This window comes from Ixodes scapularis, unplaced genomic scaffold (assembly GCF_016920785.2).
Source record: "Ixodes scapularis isolate PalLabHiFi unplaced genomic scaffold, ASM1692078v2 PGA_scaffold8__174_contigs__length_109621045, whole genome shotgun sequence".
NCBI lineage: Eukaryota > Metazoa > Arthropoda > Arachnida > Ixodida > Ixodidae > Ixodes > Ixodes scapularis.
The window spans coordinates 6763505-6787597 of NW_024609883.1; the positions used below are offsets into that span (position 1 = coordinate 6763505).

A 24093-nucleotide genomic window follows, 5' to 3' on the forward strand; every position below is an offset into this window, starting at 1 on the left:
TGAGTTGGACCTTTTTCATTTTATATCATCTGTGAAAGTGTATGAATAGTATCTTAAATTTTATATCTTGTGCTACCACATCCAAACCGCGAGGTTTTTCTGGGGCACGAATAAAGAAATATTATTATAGACTGCAACAACAAATGAAAAGTCATGTGCGTCATTCGTCGCAATTTCTCTTTAACATTCGAGATTTGAGGAAGGGTGCTATAGGGCGTAGCTAGAGGGTCTCCAAACAAAATAGACAAGGTATACCAAATCCCTCATTCAACTAACCACCTCCACACAATATGAGGGCAGTCAATGAAGCTTAAAATAAGAGCAGAATTATTGTAGGCATGGAAGCTTGTGAATGAGATCAGCTATTTCTTAGACAAATATCGCCCCCATGCTGATTTTCGATCATCATAAAACCGATTATAAAATACCACGGGTGTGCATAATCAAACGAGACGCTTTGATATTAAACTGAATTAAGAATCAGAATTTTATTGCAACGTTTAGAACCCAGTGTTCAATTCATCACCAAAATTATTCTATCTAGAGATTGTTTCAGTGGAATACTACTGCAAAACCCTTTAGTTTAGCAGCCCTGATTTTTCGCGAATTGGGCAGGACGGTCATATTCGCGACCATTAAATTCCGAATTTTGCAATTCACAAAAATTAGGGGCTCGCATATGTTAAGGGTTTAACAGTATTTGGTACACCTTTGGTTTCCTAACTAAAATAACTACTAACTACTAAAGAATGCTCATTCTATGACCTTTATCAGTCAGCACATTTGGAGAGTGACTGCTGAACAATGAGGCTTTTCAACCTAGAGAAATTAATTTCTCATTCTTCTAGGATTGTCTGGTACTTAAAAAAATCACATAAAACTTGCCAAACCAATGAATGCTAATAAGATATCACATAGGAATAACAGTGTATACACAGTGGAATTAATAAGATATGAATATGTACTTTTTCTCTAAAAGTAATTTTTGCTGCTCCAAGATGAACCAGTCAAATCACTGTAAACTACAATGCCCTTAAAATGTGTGGCTTGGAGCTGCAAAATAAGAATGCGAAGCAACAAGCCTTGAAGAATAACTAAGTTTATTGATAACCCAATAACACAGCAATACAGGCAAAGGAAGCTTCACATCCCTGAGCATTTTTCTGCATCAAGCTCAGCAAAGTGACAATACTTTTTTTTTTCTTTTAAATATAAAAATCTTAAGATGGGGCTTGCAAAAATGAAGACAAAATCAAGGTTCAATTTCCAAAAACAAGTGCAGCTTGTCGTTTTGAACAAACCCATCCTCCTCTAGCTTTTCTGCAGTAGACAGGCGTGGTCTTCCGAAGCCTCTATTTCCTTTTGGCTCATGAAAGCATGGTTCATCCTCATACCAACCAGCATTTACCTTGAAGGAAATCACATCTGATTGATCCTTGGGGTGAATGACGCCGATTGTGTACACATTACAGAAGGGCCATTCCAGCCCCACATCATGTTCCCCGGGATTTAAATGCATGTAACAGCCGAACCGCAGCTGGTTGTCTTCTGGTTGAAGCACAATGCATTGGGAGACATTATAGCCATGTACGGTCCTTATGGGACTATAAAAGTCCTTGTACCCAGCTTGCACTGCTTGCTTCTTCAGTTCTGCCCATTTCTCAATGTACCAATGTACCGTCTTAGGTCTTAGAACTACAGACAACTTGGCTCTTTGCAATTGCAACTCCTTGCTAACATGATCTTTGTAGTCGGTCACTGCTGCCTGGAGAACCTCCAGTTCCTTCGCAAAGCCGGTGGTACACACTAAGCTAAGGTCTTTGAGCTGTTCAGTAAGCCTAGAAGCTTCAGCCCTCCATTGGCCCTTGCATTTTGTACCCTCAGCTCCAGCATCTTCACCGCACTGGTTCAGGCTGGTTTGCAGCAACATGAGGTTCTCAGAGATGTTCCCCATGGCTTTCCTCATCTCAAGACAAGCATTGCTGATGATCTGGAGATCTTGTGTGGAATGGTCGTCGGCAGACTCACACGTGTCTCGGCTACAGCCAACCTTGAAGTGCTCCAGAATGTTGCTCTGCAGCACCGACGAGGAACAAAGGCAGCAAGACAGAGTGCTGAACTCGCATTCTTTGTAGTGGTCCAAAAGGCAGGCTACGGGGCTGATGAAGCTGCAGCCTCTAGGCGCATTCCAGCAGGCAACCTTGGCCAAGAAGTATCAAAGATGTAAAAATAAGTGCCTTGTTCAACCAATGTTTAGTTTTGTTTTATTTATTTCCTTATTTGTAGTGTCAGCCCATTGAGGGCTGTTACAGGGGTATAGAACTAGGGCGGTTTCATTTGGATTCAGGCAACGAGTGGCAGTCATATTTTTTATTTTGCTGCACATTTTTATATTTCGTGGCGTATGTTCCAAGAATAAAAATCCTTTTTATTTTAATGTCCTGGACACGTTTAGTTTCTGAGAAAAAAAATCTAAAAAAAAGCGGGAAAGAACGACGAGGTTTTGACGATTGTCGTGTGTGGCGTTTTTTAATTACTCTCAATTTCAAAGTATTTAAAAGAGAGTGTCTATATTTTTTTAGTGTGATGTATATGCAAGTAGATAAGACGACATTACAACTACTGTTTATTATTCGTCGCTCCAATCTTAGTAAAAAATCCCCAAACATGCCTCCGCGAACAACTGTGACCTAAATGGCGAATTTTGTTTTGAGTCAACTATGTTTAGTATCGCTTTTAAAATAGTACCACGTGTATAACAGTACGGGTTCTTTCGTTGCTCGGTCACCTTGCGCCGTCCGGGTTGCCAGGTCCGGATGGGGTGACGGATTTCGTTGCGGGAAGCTGGGCGGGTCTTGCCGGAGACGATGTTGCTTCCCTTGGCCGTCGACGACTAATTCAGTTGAATTTCGGAATTACTTTTCAATAAACAATTTAATACTTTTGTAGGGAATGAAAATACAAAGATAAACGATACCGCGAAGTGGTAACTTCCCCTGTACGGGGTTGGGAAGGAGGTGGTCGGGTGTTAGCTTACCCAAGCTCGGGAGTTGGCTGGCTCTTAGGATTACGTCCCAATTGCGGGGACAGAAGTCCCTCGGAATCCCACGACCTGACTCGATTACGGAGCGACAGCTCTCGAGCCCCAGCACGAACTAAACTCACTCGCTGAGTTTCCCATCCAAGTCGCTCGCTGGTCCGTCCCCTTTTAGTGGACCGGCGAATCCTCGATGCGTCGTGAGACAGGCCTTTCCCACCGCCAACCAATCGGCTCACTTTCTCGCCACGTGGCAATTGCCTATATTCCTGGGTGGGAACCCACTGTCTGCGTACATCTCACGGTCAAAGGTCGGGCTGGTTCGGATGCAAGCAAAACCATTTCTCGGAAGGCGAAGCGAACAACCGACCCCAGTGTGGATAGCTCCGACTAAGTGAGCCATCCCGTAATTCATTCCGCCAGACACGGTCTGACGTTGCCGTTCTGCCGTGACCCTCCCCACACTCGGGCGAGAAAAACTAAACCGATGTAAACGTGCCGTATAAACAGCGCTGGCCAGAGCCACTGCGCTCTGGTGGCGGTGTAACTTTACTTTTCCGGCCCGGAACGCACGCTCCGATTTTCTTGGCAAAAAATGCGCGCTCCGCACCTCGCGTCGTAAAGTACTATCGCGGGCAATATGAGCTGAAACAGCGCTCCGGCCTGTGCACGGTACTACCTGCGCCGCCTATCGCATCGCTCCCGAAACACGGCGCACGCTGAGGCCGAGATAAATTATCACTTGCGCTCACTGCGCCACTGCGCTCTTCCGGCCGTCTGCTAGCCCAATGTTCGTCTTCAGCTACCATGAATTTCAGTGCAATTTAAAAAAGCGCCGAAGTGGAAAATGCGCTGTCACGCTCGTAACTCCTCGAGGAGCGCTGCCTGACGAAGCTGCCTTGGCCCCTAAAAGGAGCCGATCTGAATATCATCGAAAACATTTGGAGGCGTATCAAGGTAGCTATGTCACGGCTTCCCCTCCACCGCGCCACTGCCTACTGAAAAGCAATGGGAGGTGAATGGGGAGTGGCTTCGGGGCTGAGCCAGACTTCGTGGCCGCGCTCTATGATTTCTTACCAGACAGGATGAGAGCCGTGGTCGGGAGTCAAGGGAGAATGACGCGGTATTAAATTATTTTGCAAGTTTTACTGCGCCTCGGGACCCCCTGAACTGGACTCTTGCCGATTGGAACAAAGCTTGATGCTACGGTTGCGACACACTGTTTGACGCCGTTAACCACGCATACTTTTGAGGGGTGCCTCCTTCATCCCGATCTTCTTGTATAGTGCAGTTAAACTTCCACGCCGACTATTAATCTTTTGTGTCTGACAATGTCCTCTGGAAATATTTTTTTCGATTAAGTTTCAATCTCCTTCTCTTGACAAATATATGACTGTTTGTCCCACCTTATTAAGACTAGGAATTCGTAAACAAAAAACTGGTGTCTCGTCAGCAACTTGCTTTGCTTGAAACAAACACGTGGGCCCAGTAATGAAGAAATAATATTTTTATACCGTTTCATACTAATCAAGGTTACAAAACCTTCTCAGTAACTTGTATGCTTACCGTTTTTTGAACATATGTGATCAGTGAAAGAGAAAAAAAGAATAAATACATTGGAGCCGGACTAAATCCGGCATACAGATTTTGGACTGTATTTTACGGTGTCCCCTTTTATGCATGCACCTATAATCAAACAAAAACAGCCTGCAGCGTATTTTGATATGACTTTCAAAAACGGTAATTGCAGTTGAAATTTTAAGACACTTCAATATTTTTTCTTCACCAGTCAGCGTTTTCTCTACGGGATTTTACGCGATAAAGTAAAGTAAATCAATACCAAAAGGGGAACGACAAGTGTAATCTTTTGTTCCCCCCGCCGCCCTGCTACACATGCCCGCTGTCGCGCCCACCCTCTCGCTTGCAGACAGCCGGAAGAGCGCAGTGGCGCAGCGAGCGCAAGTGAGAAAATATCTCGGACTCAGGGTGCGCCATGTGTGCGGAGCAAGGCGACAGGCGGCGCAGGTAGTACCGTCCGCGCCTCTGCGTCCGCCCAGTTTGGCCAGTCTATGATCTCGCCGCCGTAACGCTCTCCTCCCAAGTGAGCCAATCAGCACGCGGCGTGGAGCGAGAGGCATGAACGCATGCGCGTGAACTCCCGGCTGCTCCCACCTGAGTGGGGAGGGCCGCCATCTTCGATCATTCTCCCGGCGGAATGCGTGGGATCGACATCTAAATCTCGATTATTGCCTTTTATATTGCTGGCTCTGGCAAGAAAATGACATTCTGTTATTTCTCGGTGGGTTAAAAAGCTAATAAATGAAGATTTTCGGCGTATGGCCACAAAGTTTTATTCAGGCGGAAAAGAAGCCGGCCCGTAGCAGACGACGCGTAGCCTCAGCAGTGCTCTTTTCCGACCAGTCTCCGACGGCGTTGCTAAAAAATGGCGGTCGTCTCCTCTCTGCTCCCTTATTTCTCTCTCGCTCCTTCGGCGCTCTCCTCCCTTTCATTTACTTTTCTCCTCTCCGGCGCCTTCGTCGCCACACCCACTAGCCAAACTCTTCCAATATACGGCTCTGCGTCCGCCTAGAGTAACTGTATAGACTATAACTGTATAAGCGGAGCATATACAGTTACTCTACGTCCGCCGGCCGAGCGCTGTTTCAGCTCATATTGTCTGCGATAGTACGCCTGTCTCTCGAGGTCGCCTGCCACGGGAAGTGTTTACACCAGCGCTTTCCTTCCAGCCAAATCTCCCTGGTGCTAACGGCCCAACCGCGGAACCCTCTTCGATCCTTACAATAACCTTTCATTGTCTTCCAAATTAAGCAAAGTTTGTGTTTTTGTCATGGAACAGAGAGGGTTTTCACTTTTCGTTCAATTTCAGCACGCTGTATATAAAAAAAAAACATTTTTAATTTTTTTTATTTTCCTCGCGTCACATTCTCTTCACACCCTTCTTTTAGCCATAATACATTACGTTAGAGGTATTTGCCTTGGTTTTGAGTTTTAAGCCTCTAAATGTGCTAAGAAAAAGAGCAAATGCCGATGGTGGGTTTTGACGACTGTCGTGTGTGGCGTTTTTGTACCACTCTCAATCTCAAAGTATTCAAAAGAGAGCTTCTATATTTTTTTTATTATGATCTATATGGAAGCCGGCAAAACGACATTCCAACTACTATTTATTATTCGTCGATCCAATCTTTGTCAAAATCCCCAAACATGCCTCCGCGAACAACTGTGACCTAAACTGCGGATTTTTTTGTTAGTCGACTACGTTTAGTCTTGTTTTTAAAATAATACCACCATGTAGAACCTTTCATTGCCGTCAAAATTATGTAAAGTTGGTTTCTTAATCGCGTACGAGTACTGAGAAATAAATTATGAAACAGAGTAGGTTTTCACTTTTCGTTTAATTTCAGCACGCTGTATAAAAAAATATTTTTCTTTTTTTTTTTGCGTTTTCTTTACACCTTTCTCTTACCCATAATATATTCCGTTAGAGGTATATGCACTGGTTTTGAGTTTTAAGCCTCTGAATATGTTAGAAAATGATTCGGTACTGTTATCAACATGAATTTTGCTTTAGAAATATAAAATTTCGTATCTAAAAATCTAAGTTTCCAATAGGAAGTGCATTTTACTCTAATGTTTTACAATATTATACTTTGATATTTTTTAAGTAGTATAGATTATGTAGCGCATAGGGTTTAGGCTTGAGGACCCTTCAATCATGGCACCAGCGGAAATTGTCTTATAACCAGCTTTCGGCAGTTGCAATTTTATAGTGTTTAGACGTTTGGAATAGACCTTTTTCCAGTAAGCGTCTGCGCACGCGCACACCCTTTTCCCTTGACCTTGACCACCCTTTCGCCATTCTTGGGGGGCACTGTTTTCTTCCAACACTAATCTGTTCCTATGGGAGAAGGCGAGTCCGGTTGCCCTCCATTTGTAGTTGGCGGCGAAACCGTCATGAGGCGCTCCTTACTGGAAAAAGGTCCATTGCAAACTTGTTATTATACGCCTAACAACATGCATGTCTTTTATGTGAGTATTTATTCAACGTCCCTTAGAATATTATAATAAACAATGAAATATACAGCTGTAACCCATAAACCCATCATCAGCTTTTGCTCTTTTTTAGCATATAACATTTTGTATGCTGGCTAAAAGAAAGGTGAAAAAAAAACGCAACGCAAACAAATTCAAATTTTTTTTTTTGCAGCGAGCTGAGATTGAATGAAACCTGAAAACCTTCTCTGTTTCACAATTTATTTCTCAGTGCTCACACGTGATTAAGACACAAACTTTCCATAATGTGGAAGGCAGTGAAAGGTTCTACACGTAGTATTTTTTAAAAACAAGACTAAACGTAGTCGACTAACGCAAAAATACGCAGTTTAGGTCACAGTTGTTCGCAGGGGCATGTTTGGGGATTGTGACAAAGATTGGATCGACGAATAATAAATAGTAGTTGGAATGTCGTTTTACCGACTTGCATATATATCACAATAAAAAAATATCGAAGCTCTCTTTTGAATACTTTGAGATTGAGAGTGGTTCAAAAACGCCACACACGAAAATCGTCAAATCCCATTGTTTTGCTGTTTTTTTTAGCATATTTAGAGGCTTAAAACTCAAAACCAAGGCAAATACCTCTAACAGAATATATTCTGGCTAAAAGAAGAGTGTAAAAAAAAAACGCGACGCGCGAAAAAAAAAATGTTTTTTTTTTTTAAGCAGCGTGTTGAAATTGAACGAAAAGTGAAAACACTCTTCGTTTTATAATTTATTTCTTAGTACTCGTACATGATAAAAAAATTTGCTTAATTTAGAAGGCAATGAAAGGTTCTACACTTGGTATTAATTAAAAAGCGACACTAAACATAGTTGACTCAAAACAAAATCCGCAATTTAGGTCACAGTTGTTCGCGGAGGCATGTTTGGGGATTTTTATAAAGATTGGAACGACGAATAATAGTAGTTATAAATATAATGGTCGTCTTATCTACTCGCATATATATCACACTAAAAAAATAAAGATGCTCTCTTTTGAATACTTTAAAATTGAGAGTGATTCAAAAACGCCACACACGACAATCATCAAAACCTTATCGTTTTTTCCCGCTTCTTTGAGATTTTTTTCTCAGAAACTAAACATGTCAGGACATTAAAATAAAAAAGGATTGTTATTCTTGGAACATGCGCCACGAAATATAAAAATTTGAAGCAAAATAAAAATACGACTGCCACTCGTTGCCTGAATCCAAATGAAAACGCCCAACTACATATGAAAAGCATATACCGATACAAGGAAGAAAAAAGAATGAATTCAGAGCAGGACTGGACCAAGAAGGAGCAGAATCCGAGACCTTCTCGGTACCTTCGCTAGACCGGCCATTTCCACCAAATGATACGGTGATTATGAAGTGATTTAATTAAACTGAAGAGAGAAATTAAAAATGGCGACTCTACCAAAACTTTTGTGAAACTCTGCTTGAACTCCTTGATCCAGTCCTGCTCTGCCCTCATTCTCTTCTTCCTTCCTTGTATCAATGTATCCAACTATCACTGTTTAAAAGCATCACAGTTAATACAGTAACAGCCTCTACACAAATAAATATTTAGCACTATCTAAGAAACACTGAGAATTGTAGAAAGTTAGATCTGCACATATTAGCAAGTTATAGCATAGCATGCAGAAAAGCTTTGAGTACACAAAGAACAGTCTCGTTGCCACTGCGCATGTGCCAAACGCTAACCACGTTTTCTGCATTGTGGCCGCAATTTGTTTGTACACTAATTTTTAGAAATTGAGTGTGTGGAAAGGTCTTTGCGTTATTCCAAGGAGGATTTGAGATGCATGAAAAGTTGGCTGAACCCAAGACAAGCACAGTCGGAAAACGGCGACTCCTAAGATTGGGGCCGTCGTGAGCACAACATTGGTGGTGTTTTTGCAACCTAGATTTTCACTACAGGATGATATTGCACTCCTATGGGAGGTGGCACGCCATAAACATTTTGGAAGGTCTAGAAAGGTGGGCAATGATCGCCAGCAATTTGCAGCTTGCAAAGCATAAACGCTTCTCGACACAGGTCAGCTCTCGCCGAGGCAATGCCAGCGGACACGGCATGGTCGACCACCTACATCGCGTTTTCAGATTTAAACAAGCTTAAAATGTTACTCTGGACCACAATTTTTTTTGTTCTCATGCTACAGCATGAGAACTAATTTAATAAAAAGAACAACCAAGCTAGCTTATAATTTATACGCTAGCTTCGGCTAGCTTATAAATTATAGTCAAGGAACAGAAAAAAACATGTAAATGTTCTTTCTTGATCTGCTTTATGTTGGCAAACAAAGCATTGTATTTACTCTGTTTGCGTCATATGTCGTTGTAGCTCACTTTATCTGATTTTCCAAGAATGAGGTATTCCCCCATACCCAAGAGAAGAGAAGACAGATTGAGTAATAACTGATTTTACAGGTGATCACTTACTTTACGGTTCAGGATGTACTTGAGGGAGACTTCCAGCGGCTCGACATCATCTTCGGAGAACGTTTGCTGGTCCACAGGACATGCACCTCCTTCATCGATGCACTGTGCGTGACACTTCACACACAGCGTGTGGACACAAGGGAGCCTGACAGCATTTTTGTATAAGACGCCACAAAGCGCACATGCTCTCTGTGCGATGATGGGCTCTTGAAACAGCATGGGCCTCCAGTCAAGGACGTCAGAGAATCCGGCTACTCTGAAAGATGCCATCTGCACCTTGGTACAGTCGCCATCACCCATCCTTTTGTCGGTATAGCACAGGAATATGTATTTCGTGAAGGTTTCTTCTTCGGAAGGGCTATGGAAGAGATTAGCAATTATGAGCAAGACTTCATAAAGCCTCAGAGAAACTATGTGGAAACTCTAATAAAACAACAACAAATTGCTAAAAAGATATAAAAAATCACTAGGCAATCAGCAAAGGACCAGCTATCCAGATGCTTTCGGTTTCACATAGTACGACAGATTTGGCTGCAACATGAAAATGGTGGCTCCTGAATATGTATGTATCTCTGTGGCACATTCTATCTGGATGAAGTCAATAAAGCATGCAACATTCTTTAAAACAAATGAAAAAAATAAAGAAATGAAACATGTCAATTTTCAAAGTTCCACATGTTAATTGTTCCCCAAGTCTTGAATCTCTGCATGGTGCACATCACAATACTATGGTATTTTGCAAAAGCAAGTGCTTGTTTCACCTAGGTGCCGATGTCTGACACAAATTGTGACACATCTCCCAAAACGTCTTCAGGCCACGATAGTATCCCTTTTTTTATTGCGAAAGGCTGCGAGGAAATTTCGCTCCTCTGCTCGCTCACATATTTACACTGTCCTTTAAACAGATCCCTTTCCCGTGCACACAGTAGAAGGGTGTTGCGATTCTATTACTGGAATTAGGAAGACCTACCTATGTGCAAACTACAGGCCTATTTCCTTGTTACCGCCATTTTCTAAAGTTTTCGAAAAATCCATTCACAAGCATCTATCTAACATCGTCAAGCGATTCATACACTAAAATCAGAACGGCTTTATGAGCGGTTGTTCGGTTGAAACTAACATTGTAGTTTTTCTGAGCGACAGGCACCAAGCGTTAGCTGTCGCAAACAAAACTGACTCACTATATTTAAATTGCACCAAGGACTTTTGGTTGGGTTAGCAATAAGAATTTTACTGTGTAAATTATAATTCTACAGCTTAAGTACTGATTATGGTTCATGGTTATCTAGGTACCTCTGAGATAGGTTAAACTATGTTTTTCATAAAAGTGCCAAGTCACCTTTTTTGGGGGGTTCCTTCATAAGTGTTACAGGGCTTGAACCACAGTCCCTTACTCTTCAATGTTTTTGTGAACAACATTCAGGATGTGATACAGCACTCCACTTTGCCGACAATATGAAGTTAAATCGCAGACTACGATGCTTAAGGCCACGGTCCCACTGAATGTGGCAGTTTAGGTACTTTTTGACAGGTCATTACTCATCTCCTTTTAAATACTGTTTTGTGGGATTGATGTCATTCGAAAGGCAATGCAGTCCTCTTTCATTTGATATTATGTGTGTGTTGGTTTTTACTGTTCATGCGCATTTGTAGCGTTGCAAATATGATGTCGCGGACCCTCACTTGCACCGCTAGTTCATGTTTTATGAACGATCCATTAAAGATAACACGGTTCCAATATAGCAGTTTTGTTAAGATGATGTTGGAGCAGAATGTAACGATGCACTTTTTTGGTATTTGCACTACTTTGTTTTTTTTTTCATTCCTCCAAATATTGCCCTAAAATTGACATTTTTCAGCACAAATATGTTTTTAATGACAAGCGCTAGGGCAATGAAATTAGCTACAGATGTAGTGCTTATAATTGGTAATATGCAGAAAAAAATTTTATGTTGCGTAACATTTTTTTGTTTAGATATTTTATATCAAACGTAGCACTTTTTGGTGCTTGAGTCATGGTACTTCAAATGCCGCTGAGGAAATAATTAAACTGTGATAAAATCTTTTATAACATTTAGAGCTACAATGGTTGCCCAAGAGGTGGACGATGGCTTTTTTTCATTTTCAAAGTCATAACGCTCCAGGAGCCCTTCAAACATACCTGTTTTTGACGCACATCTTTTTTGGACATAAAACAGATTTATTGGCATCTAATAACATTTATTGTTTGGAATAGATATACATTGCAATGTATTACATTTTCATAATGATATTGCTTTGGTTTTTTAATAGGTGTAGAGCTTAGTAAATTTTAAAAACAATTAAAAACTGTTTGGGCGTTTTGTTGCGCTACCTGGCGGATGGTAGACAAACTGCTGAATTCTAATGTTCAAAAAAATTTCCGAAGGCGGCGTTGGCGTCTGTATCATCATCAATCTCCGTGTCTTTTTACCTTCACATTAAAAAAATATATTGGAAGATTCACTATCGATAAATAAATGGTTTAAGTACTCAGTCAGGTTAATAAATCTAAGACAAATAATTACACAAGCGTAGCGTGATATAATGTGTTCATTATTCGATATGATTGAAATCAATAAACAATAAAGACGAAGAGGAAAAGAATACACCCGAGTTCACTTCATGCCTAGAGTCACTAAATGAGTTTTAAAGAATCGGCACTACGTTCCCCAAGATTGTTTTGGGCGCCGCCATTTTGGGTCTTGTTCAGAGCAAACGCAACGGCCGATTGTCATGATCCAAAAGTACGACTTCCTCAGCATTAGATGCGGTGCTAGGAAGCTGATGCAATATTGCAATGCTCTGTCACGGGTTGTTTAAACATTTGTGGGGTACGGAAAAGCGTTTCCTGTTATCTTAGATAAAGCTTCAGATAACTGGCAACCATGATTTTAAGCCACAATATGGCCAAGTGTCTTTACTCTGAACCGTAGCTAATTTACTGGCACAAGCGGGAACAATGAGGAAGAGGCAGGTGTCAAAAAGTAGTAGAGGTTTGTGGAATCCACGGGGCTTACGTCATGGCCCCTCCAGGTATTACAAGCCTCTTGAACAAGTGCATGAATAATGTCTTAAATAAGCTACACTCTAGAGTAGCGACACTTGGCCTTATTGTGGCTTAAAATCACGGTTGCCAGTTATCTGAAGCTTTATTTGAAATCACAAGAAACTCTTTTCCGTCCTCCACTTTAAACAGTATGCGACAAAGCAAAGCAACATTACATGAGCTTCCTAACACCGAATCTAATGCTGAGGATGTCGTACTTTTGAATCATGATGATCGGCAATTGCGCCTGCTCTGCACAAGCACCAAAATGGAGGCGTTCACAACACTGTCGGGAAAGAGAGTGCCGATACTCTAGGCGCCGCTCATTTATTGGCTCTAGTTCCCGCGAAACTCCTTTTCCCTGACTGAAACTGAAACTAAATACGAATAATAAACCATTACTATAGCTTATTTAGTTATAACCAGCTACACATAATGAGAGGAGGAAGCGGCCGGGTAGGAGAAACTCGGATTTTACGTGCGACCGTTCTAACCGTCTCAAAAGAGAGAACGCGCGAGCTTTCGCTGGTTTAAAAAGGGCATCCAAAAAAAAAAAAGAGGCGGCACGCTGTGTTCCTTGTTATTATGCGTCTAATTGCAAATTGTTGTGTGTATGTTTAAACAGCCGGAAGTTAGGCGTCTGGTGTCTCAGCTGTAGATGAGCAAGTTAGCCAGTGCGGTACAACCGCTAACCTGGGGTCTTTAACGTGCACCACGCAGTAGGGATACACGACCGCACGCCGGTACGATGCTCATCCAAATCGAAACGGGCAGGGGCGAGGTGGGTTCTGCAGCGCGAGCTTTCGCCCCAAGCGCTCCGAGCTGATGTGCGCTAGACCATGCACTCGGCCACCGACTCCCACCCCCTTTGTGCGTCTAATTTATATACAGCTATAAGTATTTGAAGATCGACGATGGACGTCGATCGTCTCGAGGTAATGTAACGTAATAACATCATATAAATAATAAATTTGTTGAAGGACTGAACGACTCAATTTTTCAATTCTTGGATTGTAATGTGGCAGCAGCCTATTGTACTTACTGTTGATGAAGAGCAATATGAGGTGACGAGGTAATGATTAAATGATGAGGCTCTATAAGGACGACGATTTTAGTGGGTGTCGAACCACAATGTACAGTGCCAGACTTGTTTCAAGTATCGTGTACCCAAAGACATTCTTCACCCGCAACAGAGTATGGTAGAATCAATGAGGATGCTGCTTTACAACTGTTCGTGGAACAGGAAAACTGCACTGTGCAGAAGTGCGGTTTATTCGTTAATATGAGGGACGGAGTTCTAGCAGCGGTCCCTGATTGACTACTTGGAACAAATGGCCTCGTTGATGTAAAGTGTCCCCGTTAAAAAAGATTCTTGAAGCATACTTAAACCGCAAATACAAGGGCAGTTACACAATACACAAAGAGAGTTTTGTGATTTAGTTATATTTACACTCAAGGGCATTGATATCCAACGTATTCAGAGGGATGACACCTTCTGGTCAACCAACATAGAGCCTTTTCTACCCAAGTTTTACATGGAAGGCCCGACTTCTGCTGAAATTCCTCACGTAGACGAGTTGTCCGACCGAATAAACTGCCATTACTCCCGATCTGGGAATCTCCCGATCTTCGTTCGTAGGCCATAGTATCATGAGATCGAGGTGTGTGGCTCTTCGTCCGCCGAATATTGCTTCGGCGGGTGTTTTTACCCTGTAATATGAGACCGTCGCGTGCTATACTGGAACAAGAACCTGGCGATTCTTCAATAAACTGCTTCTTCCGTAAGCTTCAAAGGGGCATTTTTCCGTTTCGCACACCATCTGTTCTGCTTGCCCGTTAGTTGCAGGATGGTATGGTGCGCTAAATAGGAGGTAAAAGCGCTAAAAAACGACGGACAAGTTGAAGAATGACGAACACCACAGAGCGCTAACTTGCAACTGAAGTTTATTACTGAAAACACGTACACATATATACACCGTGACATCAAAAAGACAAGTGGCAATAATGCCGCTTCATCTATCTAAGGTTAATCTATGAATTGTTTACTCTTTCGAATGATTTCAAATATGCCACCTCAGAGCTATACAGGTTTACTGAGGGAGCGCTGACACATATGCCCTGATCGTAGCGCTTTTACCTCCTATTCATGAATAACCAACTAGCCCAAGTACACACCCTTCTATGGTGCGCTAATGTGATGCCTGATGCCGGTTTTTTTTTTTTTTTCTTCAAAAACTAGTTTATTTTATTTGAAGCAAGATTTGGCGCGTTATCAGAGAAAAGTATTTTCGGTAGTGCAAAAGTAGGTAAAATAGACCGTAGAACGTCAATGACGTGTTTGGACGTCGTGGCAGGCATCGTGTAAACTTCCAGGCACTTAGAGTACTCATCGACCATGACTCCGCAAATGCGGATACGTTTCGCCACGCACCTACTGAATAGTGGATCGTTTTCAGTTTCTGTTCATGATGGCGTTGGACTCAAGGAAGACTTCGAGTCTTTCCAGAAAGTTTCTGGGAACTATAATGTAACAACCTATACAACACCTTACGGACCCCGTGAAACACAATATTACGTGACGTTATTCTAGTCGTCATTAAAATGGTGAGGTAAGTACCGTAAATCGCGAAGCAGTTTACTTGACGTCCGCTTCCACTGGTGTCTTGGAAGATTGAGTCTACTGAGCGTGCATTCCTGCAGAGGAATTTTTCATTGATAGAATTTTGACACGTCAATCAACCATTAATTCCTTCTTGGTAAGATTTATTGCGAAAGTCCCTTACAACCGCCGAACCGCATCTCCCTATAACAGAGAACAATTGACCTTTTTCAGAGATCGCTGGGAGCATGCGCCGACTCTGAGAGAGGAGAGGAAAGGGAAAGGCGCCATTTTTGGTGGCTCTCTCGCCCGCTGGGTCGCTCAGACAGTGCTGGTTATGCTTGACTCCTCCGGTATTCTCGCGGCTTTGCTTCATAGTCGTCATGCCTCACCACCGCGCAGCAGAAGGTTGCACAAATAGAAGTAAACATTGTTAAAATGCCAAATTTTATAAAGTTCTTGTAGCTTTTGGCGGGTGGTCCACGAAAGCACCCGATGTCAAACACCCCGCTCTTTTTGCCCGGCTTTTAAAAGCCTATGACGAGAGTCCCCCGTGTCAGGTGGCTGGATCATCAATGTGACAGCTATACATTTTGCTTTTAACTAAAATACAGGAATCTGAACATGATGATATACCTGAAATTGGGGTAGGAAAAGGAAAACGCAAAAGGACACAGAAAAAGAACAGGCAACGTCTCTTGAGACGTTGCCCGTTTTTTCTTTCCTACCTCAGTCCCAGGTTTAATAATTAAAAATGAGTGTTGGCGACTAAATATGAATACATGAAAGGATAAAACATCAAGGACGGGGACGGATACAGGACTTCTTGGTGTACTCTTTCCGTCCCTGTCCTCGATGTTCCATCAAGCTTTCATGTATTCATATATCAAGTTTTCCATCATGTTAAACTTACACCAGCTCGCCTGCACTCCGACCATTTTTTGTTAATAGTAAACGTGCAAACGAGGTTGTGCGACGTAATCATGCCCGTACCCGGTACTCAATTAAGAAATAACAACATGAAGCTTTCCGTTCTTCAGGCGTGCGCTATACACATTCGCGTCTTGCCACGTTAAAAAAAAAAAAAACTGACAAAACATTTAAAGCTAGCGAAACGAATTTAAGCCTATTAACCTTGATGAAACTTCCTGGCAACGAACCGTGAACCATTCTGTTTGCTGGGCCCACTTTGTCGATGGTTCGTAAACGTGCCGAATTCAAAGACGGATTGTTTCTAACATACTGTTCCTTACTTTTTGACAGTGCAGGCAATCCTTCGCGATATCAAGACGGCTCGGCTCGGATTTCGCACCGCCCGAGTTTGTTTACACATGCCCGAATACAGCAATGTCCCGTGCCCTCGCGCGGTACACAGGACGGAGAAGTGACGGATGCGATAAGCTTGAATACCTTAAGCGAACAAGGAGAGTAAAATCAGCTCTTTGTAGTGGCTGGGAATCATAAACGGAGCTCACAGCTCAGCACAAGGTAGATGGTTGGGTCGGTATCCAAGCTGGTCACCATTGCTTTCCTTACATAACACTCTGCGAATTTGCTTTGAAAGCAGACCCCTTTTTTTTAGTTGCTTGCAAGACGCGACACCGAAGAGACGATGAAGTGACTCCGGGTCGATGGTAAGAACCGATGCGGCGTCGGCAGTCTATCCATCCCTGAAGGTATAAAATCGAACAAGGTCCTCTGTATCCTAGACATTGACTTTTGTTAATCCTCCAGGTCCTCTCAGCCATTTCGAAGAAAATATGCACGCGAAGCGACGACAGAAAGACACGTTCAAATTCGTGAAGGAGCGAACAACGCCACCAGAGAACACAAGCAAACACATGGATCGGGAAACAAGCGAGGCCTGGCGCGGACGACGGAGAGACGTTCCCGGAGCCACCAAAAGTGTTTCGAGCGATTCCCGCGAGGGCGCGCCACGATCGTGGCCAAATTCTGAAAAAGGTCAATTTATACCCAGCCTGACATTCTCGCATACATCCGTTTGCTGTGCCACGCTACTTGAGCTATTCGCGACTCCAGCAAAACGGACGCCGCCAAGCGGGAAAACCGGGAACCAGCCGGTCCAGGTCGCTCCGCGCCCCTCCGCGTCTCTGGTGGCTTTCGCGGAGACGTGTTGTCGGCGCGGTGGCGAGCGATGTAATTTGACGAAGGTCCGAATATTTCTTCAGTTTGCCTGAGTGATCATTAGTGTGGTAAAGCCTGAGTAGATTGTTTTCTTCTATTACGTGTTTGAAAGCAGGCTTACTCCACAGCACACGGTCGCGTGCTTTCGATTTCTTGGATGGAGAGGAATCACGGAAAAACTTTTTGATATCTTGTCTGTCTCGAATCACATTCAAAGTGGCGACTGCTTGGTAACTGATGCTGGAGGGGACATCAACGTTGCAGTCAAGTGAATGGGAAGGTTCGATAGCTGCTTTTCCTGAGTTTGGTTGTGTTCGGTTAGCTTCAAGTTTGAGCCACCCACGCCGGTCGGTGCGTTGGCTATTCATCTTGGCTGCTTTTCGCCGAAAAAGCCTCTGGACCACACTGAAGGAGTTGGGCTTATTTCGCAATTACTTGATTCAGGAAATCTTGCTCATTGCAAATGATGAATGAGGGAAATTATCTGTTTTCAAAAGGTGGGAGACAAGTCTCGCAACGTTAGATGCTGTCACAGCATTTTGACTTATCACGCCTTCAATATTTATATTACGAGAACGTCGAAGCCAGCAGCAATATACGTCTACATTGGTCAGGTTGACCGGCCACAAAAAAATACTAATTTTCTCCGTTCAGTGCAGAGAGGTTCTGCGCGGATCTTCAATGAAGACTCTCTTCAGTTTGTCCCCGTGCTGCCGGCTATAGAACCATTTGGCTAAGTTTAAGTAGTATGTCTCCGTCTGTCAAATATACTTTTATTCAGCAGCTCACCTAATAGCTAGTCAACTAAGCTCATACTTCAACCCGAAGGATATACTAATATCGCTTTAGTAGGACCCCCCCCCCCCCCCCAATAGTACGTAATATAATACATAACCCGCTCGTCAAAATGACTTCTCGATTGCTACTAAAACCTGAATTGAAATACGAGTATCAGCTGCTTAGTGGGGCGCCGGCGGGTTAACATGGTCCTTGGCTCAAGAAGCGGTTACTAAATTTTCGTAATTTTCCTGCAGCCTGTGTTGTTGGCCGAGCAGACGACTGGAGCTGTTTCGTAAACGCGGATACGCACAAAAGCTCGATTTCGCGGACAGATAAGTCGCATGGTCGAGGCATGCGAGTTAGCTGAAAAGTTACTCTCTGTGGAACAATTCTGTAGTCATCGCCGCTTTCCTTGCATGATCAAAACTGATTAGTATATTACCGTCTCTCCGGAGCCCATAGTTTCGGTTTTGAACGAAATCTCCGAAACGAAAGTTTGACACGAAAAGAACAAAAAAACACCGGCAAAACAAAACTATGCTTTGCAAGTTTATCTGCACCAGCTACACTTAACCGTCTCAGTTCAAATACCTATAAAATTGGGCATTAAACAAAAGAAAATCTGTTAAATTGAACGCGCCCCTTGTTCAGGCGGCCCGGCCGAGCCGCCGCGACCTGGACTCAGCCGCCATGTTTGTTTGGTGGGGGCGCCCCCTATAGGTCGCTGGAGTCGCGAATACTTCGTTTCACCTTATGTTGTACCGCAGCGAAGGCTAGAAGCGCGAGCTCATAGCGTTGGCAGCTGCTCTTAATTCACGAGAGCTTGTGCCGCCGAGATCTGCCCCAGAGCAAGGAGCTCGCGCTTGTAGCCTTTCCTGCGGTACATCATAAGGTGAAACAGAGTATAGCTGAACACAGCTGGCGGCGGCGCGAGCAAGGCCACGAGGGGAACGTGATGGTGCTCGAGCCATCCCACTGTAAACCAATGTTTCGGCCACCCCACGGGTGCGTGTCGCCATCTATTGGTTGAACTAACGCCTTGTTCAAGATGGCTGCCGTGGGACCGCAGCCTTAAATGACGTACCTTGGTACAAATCAACATCAATGCCATTTCCTAAATTCTAGAAAATCACAAGTGCAATAACTTTCTCACTCAAAACTCTCCCCGTTATCTCCGATTACTTTCTCGACGCAGCTATTCTAAAGCTTGTGTTGGGTGTGCATGACCTAGATGCAATGCTTGATGAGAAACTAAATTAAAATATTGTGGCGGGCTAGTTGGTTATACATACTAAATTACAAATAGCCTTCATATAAATATAGAAAATAAAGGTTATTTTCTAAGCCTTCAGAATAGTATCGTACAGAGATGGGAAGTATTTCAAATACAAGTATTTGAAATACGTATTTCAAATACTTTGTGTATTTTGCATTTGTATTTAATTACAAATTGGGTAATGTATTTGACGTGTGTATTTAAATACTAAAACGTGGGTATTTTAAATACAATTATAATTAAATACAAATTTGTGGGCGAAAATACATATTGTTTTTATGCATGTGGTTATAAGATATAGTCTCCATCCTTTATTCGGCCATGGGTTTTTTTTTTCTTTTTCTCCTCCGGCTTTATTTCAAAGGCACTGACCAGAGCAGGAAGAAAACTACGTTCTGCACCGAATGCAGTGTCTCTCAATCAAGCACAAGCGTTTAGTGACTTTGTGATTACGGTGCTAGTCCAGGGCAGGAATGGTGACGAAATCGACTTTCACAGGCAGACTGGCTAAGTAACTGCCTGTGACAACTTGTGATGCTTTCCAGCCTGATTTCCATCCATCTTTTTGCCTGGAACATTCTAAATGCGCGGGTCGTCCAGATTTTCGTAACTGGTGCGAGTTGCAACAATAAAAAATTCTCTAGCTAGTGCTGCGCGTCTTGGTCGTCTCGGTTCTTTGTTGGTCTATACCGAAATGTAATCCACAAAAAAAGGTGCGTGAAGCTATAATTTTTTCACCTATTACAGCCAAGCTGATTACATTTTTTTATTATATTTCTATTACGTTACTAGAGCCTCGCACACTAACTTCCGAGTGTGCGATGCAAAATTAATATGAGATACCCAGAAACTTGTTGCAGGTGCCCTCAAGTCGCTGACGCAAAGTTTGAGAAATGTATTTGGAAAAGTATTTGGAGGAGACCAAATACATTTGGTTGTATCTGTATCTTGTACTTAAATGCTTTTCTGGAAATGTAATTAGATTTGTAATTAAATATATTTTTTACGAAGTATTTTCTATTTGTATTTCGATACATATTTGCATGTATTTTGCCCATCCCTGGTATCGTATATAGTTAAAAATAATTCCTTCGTTTCATTTTTAATATTTTCGTTTTGTTCTACTGTGCTTTAGTCTTTTTAGTCTAACAATCTTCTTAGAGTGCCCCGGCTAGAAATAGACTTATTTCTTCTTTTTTCAACACCAGACACTTCCTTCACCTTCTTCTTTATCGTTGTATATAAAACCATCAGTTGTGAGTTAGCACCTGTCCTGTCCACTTCTTCGTCTGTCCTTGTCTTAGCGCTATTTGTAATTGAGAAACTAAACTTAAATAGTCATGTTTGTATGATCCTGTTATCATCTCGCAGAGTGTTGGGTATTGTCAGATGCCTCAGTCCTGTGTTTAGCGACTTATTTTGTTTTTATGCCTTGCTCAGAAACCTTAATCTGCCAAAACTAGATTTTGCATCCATTGTTTGAAAACACCTTAGTGTCACTACTGTGGCCAGTCCAAAAGAGATTGGCGAGAATGCTTCACGCTAGACAAAACTTGTCTCAACCTCACTCTTGAGAGAATGTACTTCATTTGTTGGGTTTGACAGAGCTCAAACCTACACGAGGAAGTGGTGACTTAATATTTTAGAGCGGCAGCTGTTACGGGCCCTTCCCCTCGGTTTTGTGATGGCGCGAGCGTAAACGAATTCAGGTTCCCCGATAAATTTAGCGTAAAAATTGACGTCACGTGACCTATGCACCAATTTAGTTTTCCTGCAAGTTTGTTTTATAACGAACGGATGTACCCTTTATGACGCTTTTTCTTTTAACTTTGTTTATTTACCAGTGACTCTTCTGACATTTTACACCTTAAACAAATAATAAAATAAACAAAAAAACAAAAACAAAAAAACAGAGCCTTCATGATCCTAAATCTGGCCGTGATGCCGATGAAGCATGCTCTTTTCCTAAACTGAAATCTGCTAAGTGCGTACAGGCCTGGTCGAACCCTTAGCGAGTGTCCATTCCCTTGAAACTGCATGGAATGGCCCGGACGACATGTAAACTTGAAGAAAAAAATGTGCCAAGCTTACAATGATAATGTTCGGCCAGCACGGGCACTAATTTTTCAAAATTGGTTAGATCACACTACAAGCACGAAGTTTCAATATGCCTCCGACTAAGTTGCGATGCAAAGGGCTGTCTTGTCGGCAAAACAATCTTTATTATGTGTCACAATTATTAGACAAGTGGCTCTAGGAGTTACTCGTAGTTAAGTTGTTATAATTTTGCGAAGTACTGGCAATCAGTGGAAGGTTACTGTGTCGCGGACAGCACAAGCCGAGGAAACAGAGGCAGTGTCTCGGCTTTGAGCGTCTCTACATTTATAAACTAGCACTCTGCATATTCCATGACCATAGACTTCAACAACCTAGCTATCCATCTGCATGCACTAGACCCGACCACCATTACAACACTCGAAATGACAAGTATATACTCCCCAAAATCAGGACAAACATGGGCACAAACGCTCTCATTTCAAATTCCAAACTTCCTTAATACACACAGTTATCTTCATACACTTATCACGTCAAATATATCGCTAAACAGATACAAAAGCACAGTGAAAGAAACTCTCTTGCCCACAAATGTTGCAAACAGATCTGAAATATCTGGTTTTATCCTCTTTGCTATCTATGTTGTTGTCGGGTTTTTTTTTTTTTTTTTGTAGGCTTTTTTTGTGCTATGGTATTATAGTATAGTTTTATAGTATCAAAAATGTGTACTATCTAAATGTCATTGATATGTATATTTCATTATTCATTACATTTTATTTAAGAGCGCTTCTTGTTTTAAGGCCTGTTCACACATGCAGCGGAGCGCTACAAGCATAGCGCTGACCTCGCGCTAAGCACGTGCCGACGGGAGCGTTCACCATAGAGCCACTAAATGAGCTGCGCTTAGAGTATCGGCACTCCGTTCCCCGGCATTGTTGTGGGCGCCGCCATTTTGGCTCGTATGCAGAGCAGACGCAACTGCTGATCGTCATGATTCAGAAGTGCGACCTCCTCAGCATTAGATTCGGTTTTAGGAAGGTCACGCAATATTGCTTTTTCTCTGTCACGAACTATTTAAACAGTTGTGGAGGGCGGAAAGGCGTTTCCTGTGATTTCAGATAAAGCTTCAGATGACTGGCAACCATGATTTTACGACACAATATGGCCAAGTGTCGTTACTCTGAAGCGTAGCTTATTTAGTGGCACTAGTTCACCAGCTTTGTATCGCACCGTCAAAACTGTTGCTCATGCCAGACGATAAGTAGCTGACGGCACGTGAGCAGCGCTACATCAGCGCTTCGCTGCATGTGGGAACCGGCCTTTACCGCTCATTCACACTGGGAGCGGATCCGCGCTCGCGAAGCGGTTGCGAACGCGGTTGTATAAAGATGCAGTGCAATTGCACGCGCACTCGATGACATCAAGTGCGCGTGCAATTGCACTGGATCTTTATACAACCGCTTTGCGAACGCGGATCCACTTCCAGTGTGAATGAGCGGTTAGTGTGCTCTGCTGTCGACGAGTGTCATTGTCTTTTTAATATTTCATTTATGTAGCGGTACCAAGGCCTCGTCAGACCTTCTGGTCTTTTGCCTTGGTACTCACGACAAAATGTATTGTCTAAACAGACTGAAATAAAAAAAAAAAGTGCAATCAAGGGCTATCGTTGACCGATCCCTGCCTGGCCAGGCTCGCGGCACATCATGCTCGCCTGCACTCGGCAAGGTAGCCCCGAAGGTGCGCGCAAAGTGTGGAAACGGCGTGATGAAGCGAGAAGCAAAGTGAATCCATATCACGAACGGCAAAAGCCGATGCGAAGGCATGTGCTAGACATTAACGCATGCATCGTTAGACAAATGTCGGCACCAGCCGCTCCGAAATGTGTCTCATAACTAGAGTTCGGCGCTTTCAGTTTTTATTTTTTCAAACTTTGGCATACTTTTTTCGGTGTTTACTATAAAATTCAATTTTTGTTTTGTTCTTTCGGTGTGTATTTATGCCCACAAAGGTTTACCTTTTTTTTCGGTGAATATGAAAGAAACACCATCGGACCCCGGACCAGACCATCCTTGTAGCTCTCATATATATTTGTGATCACTAAAAGAATAACGGCACAGATACATACGACGGAAGATACAACTTTCGTGAGGACACATCTCAAAATCGCGGAACTCGCGGGCATAATCTTTAGCGTGCATCTTTTTCCTTCCCATTCTGACGGCGTGACTGTCTAAGGCGATGACCGTACAGGAACCAGCGGAATGGCAAAAAAAGTCTAGGGGTGTGCGAATACCGAATAGTAGTTTTCGAATCGAATACCGAATTGAATCAAGAAAAAAAAGCCGAATATCGAATCGAATATCGAATAGTGATTTTATTTGTAGGAATTCTTCAAAGTGTGCTGCGAATGAGATTATTATATGTGCAGAGTATGCACCTCTTGCAGAATATGCATCTTGTGCAGAACAAAAGCTAAAATGTATAAAAATTCTGGTGAAAAAAAAAAAAATAAAAGCAGTTGCTGTTGGATGTTGGGCACTAAAGATCCAATTTTATGGCACAAATATAATCTATCTTCCCTAAACGTCACAAAAAACCCAAAGTTACAGCCACGCATGCCTTTTTTAAAGGGAT

General features: G+C 42.7%; 1 protein-coding gene across 1 annotated transcript in view; it reads right to left on the reverse strand.

Moving 5' to 3' along the window:
• Positions 1–1252: 1252 nt before the first annotated feature.
• The window catches only part of LOC115314300, a 33145-nt gene continuing 10304 nt past the window's right edge, over positions 1253–24093 (reverse strand). The window contains exons 2-3 of the mRNA XM_029973359.2: positions 9538–9895; positions 1253–2200 (exon numbers count right to left, since the gene is read on the reverse strand). Of these exons, the coding sequence (XP_029829219.2) occupies positions 1253–2200; positions 9538–9837 (1248 nt within the window). The 5' untranslated portion in view covers positions 9838–9895. The remainder of the gene's footprint in view (positions 2201–9537; positions 9896–24093) is intronic.